The sequence below is a fragment of the Telopea speciosissima genome, chromosome 3 (genome assembly GCF_018873765.1).
Source record: "Telopea speciosissima isolate NSW1024214 ecotype Mountain lineage chromosome 3, Tspe_v1, whole genome shotgun sequence".
Classification (NCBI taxonomy): domain Eukaryota; kingdom Viridiplantae; phylum Streptophyta; class Magnoliopsida; order Proteales; family Proteaceae; genus Telopea; species Telopea speciosissima.
In genome coordinates this window covers 67,892,867-67,907,634 of record NC_057918.1, presented here as the reverse complement: position 1 = coordinate 67,907,634, position 14,768 = coordinate 67,892,867, and the positions used below count along the sequence as shown (strand labels likewise).

The window sequence follows — 14,768 nt, the reverse complement described above, 5'->3', positions numbered from 1 at the left end:
CTGGTTCCTCTTCTCTTTGTTGGTGAATAATGAATAGTGTAAAGAGGGTTATATTTATAGAAACTTAAGCACTAAGGGGTAAATCTGTCTTTTGGACAGAAATTAGATTTAAACTAATTTCTAAAATAGTTTATAAACTTGAATTCGTATTTGTTGGTCTATTCTATCCATAACTTGATGCCGGGCGACATTAAAGGTTATCCGAATACGGGTAATTGTCTGGAACAGCATTCCCCATTGGGGAACCGGGTCCCACAATGATAATTTTACTAAAGTACCCTTCTAACCCTATTTGGTCGTACAAAACGTTATATAAATATATTTTAAATTATACTTCCATTGAGTTTAATTAAGGGGGAGGTCCTGCGCTGCCCGGCTAGCGACTGCATACAAGTAGCTCGGTGCGGGGTCCCATAAGGTCAAAATTACTATTCTGCCCCTAATACACTAATTAATTAAAAATACAACATACATACATATAAAATGGGATTCTTACCGGGATTCGCCCAAGACAGAGAGAGGCTTCGCAGCCATCAATCCAAGATGCCAAGCTTATGTGTTGTCTTCCGCTAGACACCTCCGACTCATTTAAGGCCACGGTAGTTGGCTGATCGGAATGCCTTTCTGCAGTCATGAGATAGGTCTGAATTTCTTAGTCAAGATGGCCCTCAACTTGAGGTTAGCATGGCCAAATATTGAACCAAAACCTGAAATCACAGATTTCAAAAGTTCAAATTTATTCGGAAATTTGACCGGGTTTCAAAGTTTGGGGTCTATACGTCTGTCTCGTTATTAGTGGTATCGGACGGCTTAGTGGTATCTAATCAGGTTTGGCCCTTATTTTTGCAAATTTCATTTAAGTAAATATTTTAATTTACTAAAGATATTATTCTTAAATAAGAAAATAGCCCCCCATTTTGAATCCAATAAAAATAGTTAAAAAATAAAATTCCAAAAGGGTAAAGAGTCAAAACCCCCCTCCCCCAGTTCAAGAACAAAAATTGGATTTTTGGCAGTTGGTGAAATTTTCAACTTTATAATGCTGGGGTTTTTCTCAAATATAAAAATTCCATAAATCTTAATATGGGAAAACATTGTTAAAAACCAAAAGAGCAGTAAATATTAATTTGTTTTGATATCTTAAAAAAATATTTATTTTCATCCAAAGCGATTTTGACAGCATTAATGTACACCAAATATGATTTGAACATAACATAATTCCTTCAATATAAAACGGATTTAAGCAATCTTGGATTTGTTGGAAAGCTGGTTTTGTGCTTTACTTAATACAAAAAGTCTCATGTAAAAGTAAAATCATTTGACCAGCCAAACTTATTAGAGAACAAGAACATTTCTCTAAATCGAGAGCAGTTTAACTACTTATAGATAATATCATATTTTCTAAGAAAAATATAAACCAAATGTAAGACTAGTTATACAATGTCAATGACCAATTCCAAGAACAGTACAAACCAAATGTATGTTTTTGTTGTTTCAAACTTACAATAGCTTGCTTCTTCAGTTCAGCTATCTTCTAGTTCTATACTGATTTTTTATGACTTGATGTGACTTAATGTTGATTTTTGATGACTTGATGTGGCTCAGTATTGATTTTTGATGACTTGATGTGGCTCAATGTTGATTTTTGATGATATAAGGTATATATTGTAGCATGCAAATAATGTTAGAAAAAAGGGGAAATGAAAAAATAACACTTGGTCACCTTGATTGCCTAGGCAGGCGCTTTGTCGCCTAAGCACTTAGGCACCCTTTGATGGAATATGAAAATCCAGATTAAGGATCTCAGATGCAAGCAGGCCAAATAATCAAATCTGAGGTAAAAGAAGCAACTGCGTTGTTAAGGGAAGAAATTAGATTGATGAAAGGGGAGGAAAGAGAGATGAGATCGAAACTCATATTAAGAAGCTCAAGGTCTATTGACCCAATTGGACAATCTTAACTGCATCAATTCCCCCGATGTTGAGAAAAACTCGCCCTCAAATTTTGTGAAACGGTATAATCGACACCACTCAATCGACATCCACAATCATCAGCTTTGATGGCCCATTACATTAATAAACCCAAAAATAAGAAGCTCAAGGTCTATAGAACCAACCATGGGCCAAAATAAAATCTTCTGTGGCCCGATTAACCCAAATTGACAATCTTAACTGCATCAATTCCTTCGGTGTTGAGAAAAACTCGCCCTTGAATTTTGTGAAATAGTAGAATCAACACCACTTGATCGACATCCATAATCATCAGCTTTGATGCGGCAACGATCCACTGCATTTCATGATCAACCGTCACGTTCTTCTGATGATCATTAGCAAACGACATCTTTTCGATTGGAGCGTGATCGTATGGGTTCATAACTGTTAGTGGATCGTCGATCAATTCCTCATCTTCAATCGTGATCGAGCCATTTACTTCCCTTTTTTTTTTTTTTTTTTTTTAAAACCCGAATATTACCTGGGACCCGGGCTGGCCCCTAAGCTTTTATTAGAGACATGAGAAAAAAATAAAGAATATAGGGGGGGACATTCCGCCTTACCCCAACCCACGGCCTCAAGAGGACACTCCACTCAGGACAGTCTAAACTCCCCATACAAGAGTATAAAAAAAAACATCCTTAACATCGGAGGATAGGCAAACCAGCCTTGTCCTCACTTATAATTATTTGGAGCTGGCCCACAGACATGCTCCCTGGCTGAAACCTGGCAGATGTCTCCGTATCACAGGAATACTTGGCTAACCAGTCAGCCGCTCTGTTGCTCTCTTGGTACGCAAACACTACACAGGCCAATGTGGACACCACTAACTCTTGAATCTCCTTGTTATAGTACCATCCTCCCCACAGGTTGCACCTCTTCTCCTGAACTACCTTGACAGTAGCCTCAGAGTCACAGTTGACCACCACATCCTTGAATCCCAACAACTTGCACAACTTCAGCCCATCCCTAAAGGCCCGTAGCTCTGCCAGAGAGTTAGTGCACGGGCCGTAAAAATTAGCAAAAGCAGCCAGGACTTCCCCATGTTTGCCCCTAATGATCCCTCCTCCACCGCCCAGACCCGGGTTACCCCGACAGGCGCCATCCACATTCAACTTTACCGAAACAGAAGGGGGGCACCAGTAAACCGGCAAGCCAAGACACTGCAATATCAAGCCCTCCCTTGCAGAAGTGCGAGTGCCTACCTTGGCCAGGTAGGGCAGTTCCCTCACCCAAGCTTTGATACACTCAACAATTGAGGTAGCTGTCCATCTTATCCCCCCGTGCCTTCTGTTGTTTCTCTCCTTCCAGAGTTCCCAAATGATCAGGGATGGAAGGGTCCCTGTAATATATGCAATGAGGCTATGGCAGCCCGCCAGTCCTTGCCAATAGATCAGCCTACTTCTAGCATCTTGGGTGGGGAGGAGAGCAATGTCAAAAACGCTGGAGAAATGGTCCCATACTCTAGTCGCCGTGCCTCCCAGCACCAGGCAATGATCTGTTGCCTCTCTTTGGGGCCTTCCATAGCAAAAGCATTTTGAAGCCAGCGGGATACCCAGCACCATTGGAGAGTCATCAGTGGGTATTCTTCCATTCAACAGCTGCCATGAGAAAAAACCTATTTTCACCGGGAGTGTCTGGTTCCAAAGCCATTTTGCATAGGAAACCGTAGGCGCCCCACCCCTTACCACATTCCAAACAGCCTTGGTAGAGAGCATGCCATTCCCGCATGGAGTCCAAACCAACACATCCTCGCAGGCCGATAAGATGAACGGTCCTGACAAGATATTCTCTCTAATATGATCTGAATCAATGCTATCTAGCACCTCCTGCCTCCAGGAGCCGTCCGTGGCCATGGCATTTTTGACCCGCAGCCCCACATCAACTACAAGGCCGTTATCCACAGTGTCTAAAAGCAGCCGAAAGCCCGTCCAGTTATCCAGCCAGAAAAGAATGTTACCTGCCCCTAGTAACCATCTGGAATTATTCAACAGTAGGTCCTTGTGAGCCAAAGTGTGCCGCCAAGATTTTGAATCAGTCACAGCCGTCTCTGCAAGTGCCACATGCTGATTTTTTTAAAAACTTGGCTTTAAAAAATTCACTCCATAAAGATTGCTCCCCAAGGACCCTCCATAGCCCTTTTAGCCTTAGTGAAAGGCCGACGTCCTCCAGCAACCTGATTCCCAAACCACCTTCGTCAGCCGGTCTGCAAACTCTCTGCCAACTGACCCAATGCCGTCTCTTCCCCCACTCCAAGCTGCCCCAGAGGAAGTCAGCAAAGATTCCATAAATGCGTCGAGTGATTGCTTTGGGTGGAGCCAACGTAGCAAGAACATGTATAGGGATCGATGAAAGCACATGCTTCAACAGAGTGATCCTGCCTCCTGCCGACAATACCTTTCCCTGCCAGCCTGCAACCTTGTTTCTAATCTTTTCAATCAAACCCCCAAACAGGCATATCTTCAGTCTTCCCGAATGGAGGGGTGCCCCCAAGTAAGTGATAGGGAGGGACTTCCTAGGGAAACCAGTAACCTCCCCTACCATGCGGGCCCTAGCAGGAGATGCCAACCTGCTCAAGACAAAACAGCTCTTCTGCTTATTGACAAGCTGACCCGAGAAACCTTTATATCTGCTGAGCAACCCCAGGATCTGCTTAAGTGAGCCCTTAAGCACCCTTGAAAAAAATGAGTGTCATCCACAAAGAGGCAGTGAGAAACCCCGGGCACCCTCTAGGCAGCTTGTAGTAAGTAGGATGCCCCTCTACAAATAGGTTTCTAATACCCCTGCTAAGAACCTCTTCTGCAATGATGAACAGGGCTGGTGAGAGGGGGTCACCTTGCCTCACCCCTCTAGTTGATTTAAAGAAACCCGCTTGTTTGCCCCCCAGCACTGTTGAGAACCAGCAATTAACCACCATCTTCTTGATCAAGCTGATCCAAGCATCAGAAAAGCCAAACTTAGAGAGCACCTGCCAAAGGAAGACCCATTCCAAGTGATCATAGGCCTTCGCCATGTCAAGTTTCAGGATTACATTGCCCCCTCTAGTTTTCCTTTTGATATCCTGTGCAGCCTCTTGAACAATAGATATGGAATCATGAATACTTCTGCCCTGCACAAACGCCCCTTGCTCCTCTGCAATGACAGACGGGAGGATACCTGCCAGCCTGGTTGCAAAAATCTTGGCAATAATCTTATAAGCAAAATTACAAAGATTTATAGGGCGGAGATCAGCCATTACCTCAAGGTTTTACTTCTTTGGAATAAGCACCAAGTTAGCAAAGGTAAAACTCCTGGGCGGCTCGCCCCTTGCAAAAAAGTCCTGGGCAGCTGCCCAAACATCCTCTCCTACTACAATCCAGCATGCTGTGAAGAAATAACCCGGGAAGCCATCAGGGCCCGGCGCACTCTCACAAGACAACAAAAAGACTGCCCCCTTGACTTCCTCCAACGATGGTGACACAAGGAGCACAGCATTGTCAGCCTCTGAAACAACGCGAGGAATCATAGAAAGGAGATCTTCATCTACCACACAGCCCTGCGAGCTAAAAATGTCTGTAAAATGCCGCACCGCCTCCGCCTGAAGTCCCTCCGGGTCCGTGATCCATTCACCATCCCCCCCTTTAATTCTTTGGATATTAGCCTGCCTCCTTCGTACATTCACCATTTAGTGGAAGAACTTCGTGTTTCAATCCCCCTCCTTTAACCAAGTCACTCTGGACTTTTGCTTCTAGAAAATTTCCTCCTATAAAAGAATCTCCTGCAGATTGGCCTTTGCAGTCGAGAGAGCCTCCCTGGAAGCCTCGGAGACCTACTGGTCAAAAGCTGCCTCAGCCCTACACATAGAGTCCTCTGCATCCCTGACCTTCTGGTGGATGTTGCCAAAAACCTCCTTATTCCACCTACGCAGCGCACTGCGAAGAAACTTCAACTTCAAAAACAGAGCATACAGAGGTGAGCCGGATACCGGCCGTGCCCACTGTTCTCTAATAAAGGCATGAAAACTAGGGTGTCTTAGCCACATCTGTTGGAATTTGAAAGCCGAGAAAGAATGCTGTCCCGGCACCATGAAGGAGAGACCAAGGGGCGCATGATCTGAGCAAGTCCTGTTGAAGTGGGTGACAGAGCTCCTTGGAAAGGCAGCAAGCCAAGGAATAGTAACCAGGAATCTGTCGAGTCTCGCCAACACTCTTCCCGCCCTAGCCTGATTGTTAGACCAAGTAAACATATTCCCAACATAGCCCACATTTACCAGGCCAGCCCTGTTTACAAAAGAACCAAACTCCTCAATAGAGAACAAACAAGCCGGCCTACTACCCAACTTCTCCAAAGGAGACAACACAACATTAAAATCACCCCCCACTGCCCAAGGAAGAGAGACTTCCCTAGAGAACAGCTCCAACCTCTCCCACAAGGCCCTTCTCTCCACCACTGTGCATCGACCGTGGACAAAGGTAACAAGAAACTTCCCTCTGCTGGCCTCCTCACACTCGAGAGTGATAAATTGGTCATGTTCCTCTACCACAGAGACTTTAAAAGTGGCCCTCCAGAAAACCCAAAATCTGTCTACCAAATGAAGGAAGTCGAAACCTATTTTCCGAAGCACAAAGCGCGCCTTCGAGACCTGAGCTTTAGGTTCAGCAATAGCAACCATATCCACCCGTGCGTACTCACCAAAGACTTCAGCCGCCTAATCATGGGCTTATTTCCAATCCCTCGTGCATTCCAGAAAACACAGCTCATAAGGAAACATTGCTGGGGGCAGCCGCCGATCGCATCGATCTCGTCACCCGTCTTAGGGATCCCTCTCTGTGTTGTCTTCCTTGTCTGATCTTTTTGATCTTCTTCCTGTTATACACCAATGCTGCCCCGAGAAAAGACGTTTTCGGGTGCACGGCTACGAACACGACGTCCTACTGGCGCCGAAGCACTGCTCCTAGCATCCAACCTCCCAAGAGTGTTGCGGACCCTCTCTCCAAGAGTGGAGTAGAAAGCTCTCAAGCTGTCCAACAAAGCCTGTTGATCCGGCACCTGTCCAGTGACCTCCGAGGTACATCCATCGTCTTTAGAACCTAAAGTTCAAATTCCTTTTTCAAAATATCGCTGTGGCCTGTCTCCATCAGCCTGCGAAAATATACCTTGCGTGCCACTGTCCAATTCCAAAGAAGAATCACCTGCTGCCTGCCTCTATTAAGGCCACGTTGGCTTCTGCGTCACGAATCTCACCATCCTCCCCGAGATGTGAAACATCTTCCACCTCAGGCTGTGCCACCCGAGGCCCCACACCATCCCTGGCCACAACGACATCAACACATGGGTTCTCGTCCTCCACTGTTTCAGGTAAAATCACAGGTCGAACCTCCTCACGAGGCGTCGCAACACCCTTATCAATTGAATCCACAGGGTGACGATCCAAAGCTCTACTCGCAGGAAGGGCATCACTGACCACCCCTGCCTGCTGAGGCGCAGCCCTCCACCGGCCTCTCCTCCGGCTGGGAGGTCTCGGTAGTCCCAGAGCTGGCTCACCGGAGGTCCCTAAAACACCCCGAGATGATCTCTCGCCCCTTGGAATGAATACGCCTGCATTATCCCGGTCAGTCTTTCCTTCACGAGGGATGTCGACGACGGCAGCACCCACCACTGCACCTGCACCAGTCGTCCTCCGGGCCACTCTCCTGCACTCTACATTCTTGTGACCAACCTTGGAGCAGATGTCGCAGTAGTCCGATCGACTCTCATAAACAATTTTCTGATAAAAGCTTGAAGCCCAACACCCGATCCAGATTTTTCGAGGGGAGAGAGTCACGCAAGTCGACCTCCACACACACCGTAGCAGCCACGGTCCTTGTGAAATTTGCTGTAGCTCCATCAATACGCAAGACCTTCCCAATTGCACCCGCGATAGAGACAAGGTAATTTCCTTGATACAGATTGACTGGAAGCCCCGGCAAGGAGACCCAAAGTTGTGCCATCGGAGACTCCCAACCAGAGACAAAATCCGGCGACCATCGCATGAACTGAAACAGAAAACCTTGAATATGCAGTTGCGCCTTAAGCCAGACTTTAACAAAATCACCCTGAACCGCAAACCGCAGCAACACATGTCGGGGATCCAGCGTCGAGACAAAGACTTCGCCCTGCAAGAAGAGAGCCTTACGGAGATGTTCCTTAATCTAGAACAGAGGAGGCTTGCCGTAACTGCATTTTGCCACCAGCGTAGTCGCAAAAGGCTTCGTAGAGGCGTCGAGTTCCTCCCTGGAGAAGAAGATCGCAGGTTCACCAAAGTGCGAAGACGGCTTTTTGATTTCTACTTGGACAGGTGGCAGTGACGCAGATCTGGAAACCACCGCAGCAAAGGAAGTTGTCCCACCTGCAGCAACCCCTGTGAGGGGAGGGGGATCAGGGGGGCGTGCCTCCCTGGGGGGAGGGGACCGCCATGACAGAAGCACGAGGAAAAAAACCTAGCCTGCGCCACGGGAGCCTATCCTACGCACCCACCGAAAAGCCTGCTTCAATTCAAAGTTGTTGGGGGGTATGCCATGTACTTCAGTTTGATCGTTGCTTTTGTTGTCCATCTCTGATCCTCCTAAAGATTCTATCATACTTGACACCTTCTCAGAGAAGCGGTTATTATTATCGACAAGCTATCCTTAAATCAAGAAGCCTTGTATGGAGATTACAAAGTTCTGTTTGCAATTTACGGAAATCATCCCTAATAGAAAGAGTAAATCTTACCGACCAACCTCCATGATGTAGCCTTAGGTTCGGCTCTAATACCAACTGATGCAATCTGAAAATCCAAATTAAGGATCTCAAAAGCAAGTAGACTCGATAATCTATTTTGAGATAAAGGAAGCAACTGTGTTGTTAACGGAAGAAATTAGATTGATGGAAAGGCAGGAAAGAGAGATGATCGATCTTCATGGTAGGACGAAGAGAGAAGAAGAGAACTGATGCAGATTCATCACCAAAATGGGCTTCTTTTATTAGGAATAAGTCTAGGGTTGGGTTATATACATGTTGGGCCTTTAATCCCCTGGGTTTTCTATGTAATAGGCCACTTTTAATGTTTTAAATTGAACCGGTCCAAAGCTGGTTTGAACGAGTGGTTCAATTTAAGTGATTTTAGTAGTTTGTCTTTTAATTGTTTAGTTGGGCTGGATTAGGACTCTATTTTGAGTCTATTTCAGTTTCCTAGTCAGTTTAAGTTAGCTAATAGGTTAAGGATTGGATAAGGCCTTTCCTTTTTAGTGTAGGAGTCTAATTTTGAGTCGTTTATATAAGGTTGTAAGGGGGCAGAGTATTGAACACGAATTTGATTAATAAAAAAGCTTTTGCTTGCTGCCATAGCTGTTACTCTGCTCTATTGAGTGTTGCCTTTTGAGTCATATCAAGGTGAAGGGACTGGTGGATCTCTAGTTGACTCCTTGCATCTTGTAGATCGGGAGGACCTAAATTCTAATCTTCAAGCTGTTGCCATTGAAGATCTGTCATTCAAGTAAGTAGTTTACTGTTTCAGCTGTCATCCTTCTCCTAATCCTCTAACCTAAGCCCATCGATCTCCAATAGCACCCTCTCCATTAATCCTAATCGATCCACTAAACCCTAGCTCATCTTCAATCTGTCTAGCCTTATTCCACCATTAGAATCTCATTCAAATTTCATTCACAACCTCCCCACAATAACTCATACACTTGATCCTAGCTTCTGCCCTAAACCCATCATCAAAACCCTAATTCCCCTTTACTTCCATTGAAACCCTAAGACCCTAAATCTTACCTGAACCAATCCAGCCATCAAAAACCTTCCATTATTACACTTGAACCATCCCCCCACTGTCCCTTGCATTTGATCGAAGGCCCATCCTAAACCCTAATCTCATCTATTTTCCTATTTCCCAAAACCCAAAGCCTGAAACCTTAATTTTCTGATTTTTAAATTCTTACCCAAATCTCACTAATCTTAGCTCATTAGTCTCCCCTAAACCTGCCTAGCTTTTACCATATAAGATTTACCCCCATTACCCCAGACCTAACCCTAACTTTGACCTAAATCCTCAAACCTGCCCAATCGGCCAACAGTTTGAAAAGTCCTGGTTACTTGGCTCCTAGTAGATATCTTGTCTATCTAGGACTACATTAAGAACAAAACAAGAGAAGAAATCAGGATTGAGATAACAATCCCATATGCACTGCTCAACAACACCAAAACTCTTAAAAAAAAAACTCATATTCTTTACTCAAATCATCTCTAATTGATTGGGAAGATGCAGACCTTTTAAGATTCCTAATTTGACTCATGAAAGGACTCCTATTCACGAAAAATGATGGTGAACGCTTCCTGAGCATCGCTGCCATTACCTTATACTTCATTTGGTAACTTAGAAATGGGATTATCTTTCAAGGAGGGAATTTCAACCCAAATCTTGTCATGAAACAAATAACCAATTGGATTTCGGACTGCAAAATTCTCCCCTTGGGAGATGAGGACAGTGTAAGGAACAAGGAGAAATATACTTCTGAGATGGAGAATCCAGCCCCGGCTTGGATTTTTACCTAAATCTTAGTTCCTTGGATAATGGGGTAATCATCTATGATGGCAGCTTCGATGCCTCCACTAAAAAGGGAGGATGGGGCTGCTTTCTAATATATCAAAATAAAATTGTTGCTTCTTGTATGAACTCTGGATATGCAGGGACAGCTCAGGAAACGGAATTCCGAGGAGTCAAAGAAGGAATCAAAAGGTCATTACTGATGGAGTTCCGAAACATCACCATTTGGACAGACTCAGAAGAAATGAAAACTTGGCTGGAAGATCAGGAGCACTACCCCTGGCCTTGGGATCTCTTTCATTTGCTTTTTGATATAGAATCTTTTCAGTCTGTAACTATTATTAAACAACCTAGGAGTTTAATTGTGCCTGCCGACATGTTGGCTACACAGGCAAGACTTTATAATTCTGAAAAACCTTGTTTGTTGGATTACTTCGCTTAATCTAATTAATTTGCTTTTCATAAAAAAAAAAACTAATAAGGTAACCTAAATTGACTAGGAAAGTGAAATAATAAAGAAAACAAACTCAAAATAGTACTCTAACTAAACTAAGGAAGTAAGTCCCGTTTTCGTAATTTCTACCCATATATTTTAGGCCCATTAAATTGGCCAATTACAAAATAAACCCATGGGATCTAAGTTCCAGTACATATATGACCCAACCCAATGCTTATTTCCACTAAAATAAGCCCTAAGTGACTTATCTACATCAGAGGACCTCGGTTTAAAGCGTCTATTCAACCCCCAAGAGCTAAGAACTTTTTTTTTTTTGTCAGGGGGTTACGGGGGGGTGGAGTTTTGAGCAATAAGTTCCTGTTTTCCTGCCTTAGCAGTCACTAGTTTCAGAGGTTATGGATAAGGATTTTTACCCTCTAAGAATTAGGGAGGGTAAAGGTAAGGGTGTCTTACTTGCATAGCTAAATGTATAGGTTTGGGTAAAGGGCCTTACTCTCCCTGTTTGCCCAACAAGGTAGGGTGGTTAGGTGCTCTGATTAGTATATTTATTACATATATATATATATGCATATATAAACCAAATGGCATGGAACTAAAACTCGCGAGATCTCGATTATTCCCAAGGTCGAAACAAGATGCCTTGAGAGTTAAAAAAGTGCAATATCTCAGTCGAAATCTCAATCGAGTCGAGATCTCGACCCGACCCAAATTTTGACCCATTTTACCTTATAAAAGTACCAGAACTCGCGAGTTCTTCGTCGAGTTCTACTGAGACTGCCATTTTGATATACAGACACCTATCTATGCAAATCTTGGTATACAGAATAGGACAGACACTTATTTATTCCTAACATCTAAGTAAATGTTTTATGAAACATTTACTTAAGATATTATTCATAAATAAGCAAATACCCTCCCCCCATTTGAATCCAAAAAAAAATAGTTAAAAAATCAAATTCCAAAAAGAAAAAAAGTCAACCCCCCAATTCAAGAACAAAAACTGGATTTTCAGCGGTAGGTGCAATTTTCATCTTTCTAATGCTGGGGTTTTTCTCAAATCTGAAAATTTCATAAATCTTAATATGGTAAAACATTGCTAAAAACCAAAAGTGCGGTAAAATATTCATTTGTTCTGATGTCCAAAAAAATATTTTCATTCAGAGTGATTTTGACAACATTCGCACACACCAAATTAAGTTTGACCGGTACACAACTCCTTCAATAAAAGTCAGATTTAAGCAATCTTGGACTTGTTGGAAAGCCTTGGCAAAGATTGGCCAACCCTATAGGCTAATGGTAAAGATCCCATAGATCCCTTAGAGATAGCTGCAAGGCCATTACTGACCCACCCTATATCTTTTGTTGCCATCCCTAAATTGACCCACTTTTATTCAGCTTCTTGGTTTTGTTGAGAAGGGAGCTGTTTGATATGATATTTCTAATTATTTTCTGGTACCTAGTTTGCTTTCATATCAAATGTTTCTAGACAGTGTGTGATTTTTGTCTGGATAGAACATGTTTTCACCTAGCATATATGTTTCTGTGCTTATTTTTTTATTTTTATGTCAATGCAGGACAGTCCGCTCAAGCTCTGCCCTTGCGCTTGGAAAGCTTAGTGCCCTCAGTACTCGTGTTGACCCTTTAGTGAGCGACCTCCTGTCAACATTGCAGGTGATGCATGTGTTTCAGATGCTTTATTTATAATGAATTCTGAAAACAGAACAAATATTGTAACAAAATTGTATCATGTTCAGGCTTCAGATGGTGGGGTCAGGGAGGCTGTGCTGACTGCTCTTAAGGGTGTCTTAAAGCATGCTGGGAAGAGTGTGAATACTCCTGTTAGATCCCGAGTGTACGTATTTCTTAAGGATTTGATCCTTCTTGATGATGATCCAGCACGAAGTTCAGCAGCTAGAGTATTGGGCACGATATCTGAGGTATAAACATAGAGGCAACTGTAATTTATATTCTTTTTATTAAATCCAAGTTTCGTACCAGTTCAATAATCAATCATGTATAAAACCAAGAATTAAGGAATTGGGATCAGTAATTGAATTGGCTGATCTGAGTTAAATTTAACTCGGACTGGCTGAAGCCACTCCTGATTCAGACAATGATCAAACAACCTCCCAAGTCTTTGCTGAAATTAGTTTGCTCCTATTTTTGCACTTGCAAATGCGCGTGTGGACAAGAATGTATGTGTGTGTATGTGTTTATGGTTGAGATGTCAGATGTGTGTGTAAGTGTTTGTGATAGAGATATAGAGAGAAAGAAATCAATATCAAACCAATCAGACGATAGTCAAAACCAATAACCAATCGATTAATCGAGCCCGATTAATAATAGGTTTATAAATTTAAAAGCATTAATAACTGATTTGGTCTCAGTTTGTGTTAATTGTCAGTCGGGACTCGGGTCCAATTATGAACTGAACTGATAAGTCAAATTCCAATTGATTTTCACCCTTACACTAAACCACATTACCACAAGGGGAAAAAATGAAGATCAGCGAGAAAGAGTGTAAATATATCTACAAAAACCCTCCCAAATTTGAGATAAGGTTAATCTAGGAGAGGGCTTCCTGCTCAACAGGACCAATAATCTGATGAAGAACAAGTTTATTTGGTTGGCACTCCGGGTTTGCATATGAGAGTAAGTTGCGTTCTGCTGCCAACATCGACCACACATGAACTGATCTGTTGTGGCTTTTGGAGTGCCCCCACACCTGAACTGATCCGGATTTTTTGGATCTTGGATGTTGAACATTATAGATCTGTATCTAAATTTCTGTGCCCACGAAGCTGATTCCCTGAAATTATAATTAATTGATCCAGAGTAACATTTCCAAAGAGAAGATCCGAAGATGTAGGGGCACCAAGGACCTTGGGATGAGAACTCTATCTCACAATGTTGAGAGCACATAAACTACAGTGACATAATCATCAAAAGCCTTGGATTCCCGTGACATTGAAAATTCAATAAATGGCTGTCTTGTGGAATGCTCACCCTTCTTTCCAACTTTCTTCTGTTGATGTACGGAGAGCTTAGGAAACACTGGAAGCGTAAAATCAAAACTCGTAGCAACCTCAGAAGCTAAACCCACACCATGCCAAACAACTGCAGCCATTTGCAATGTTGCAATGTTGCAATGTATTTGGGTGTAAATATCTTCCAGCTTGGTGATGTAGATCCAAGCCTCCTCGAATTGAGGAAGCCACCCTAAACCTAGGGTTTTAGTAGGAGCCTTAGGATAGTTTATTTCAGTTCTATACTTTTATTTTCTATTTTGTAATTGAACCGGCTCAAATTGGCTGTATCCAATTTAGTTTTATTTTCTATTTTGTAATTGAACCGGCTCAAATTGGGTGCATCCAATTGGTTCAATTTGGTCCAATTTAAGTGAAGTGTTCCTATTGGCTAGTAGGATCTTATATCCTAATGGTTACTTAGGAATCTCAGCTATTTAAAGTGTTTTAAGTTGTTAGGGTAAATAGGTCTTTCTGTTTTAAGTTGTTTATTAGACTCACACTCCTTCCACGATTTTGGAAGAGAAGGAATTTAATTTGTATTAGGATTTGGCCCTTAGGCCCTTATTATTAATAGAAAACGTGGGAGGCTCCCCCACATAATTTTAGAGTTTTAAAAATACAATTTCGTTGCTGCTTTGCTGCTTTTTGCTGCTGCTGCCATTGCTCCCTTGTGTGAGTGTTGCCTTGTGGATCTCAAGGTGAAGGGTGAGTGGACTCTCACGACTCCTTGCATCTGTCCAGTA

The 14,768-nt window shown here is 43.0% G+C and overlaps 1 protein-coding gene across 2 annotated transcripts in view; it reads left to right on the top strand.

Moving 5' to 3' along the window:
* LOC122653813 (protein ILITYHIA) overlaps positions 1-14,768 on the top strand; it is a 169,063-nt gene that overhangs the window by 138,728 nt on the left and 15,567 nt on the right. For both annotated transcript variants that reach the window (XM_043847758.1, XM_043847757.1), the window contains exons 54-55: positions 12,571-12,667; positions 12,751-12,933. In XM_043847758.1, coding sequence (XP_043703693.1) covers positions 12,571-12,667; positions 12,751-12,933 — 280 coding nt within the window. The remainder of the gene's footprint in view (positions 1-12,570; positions 12,668-12,750; positions 12,934-14,768) is intronic.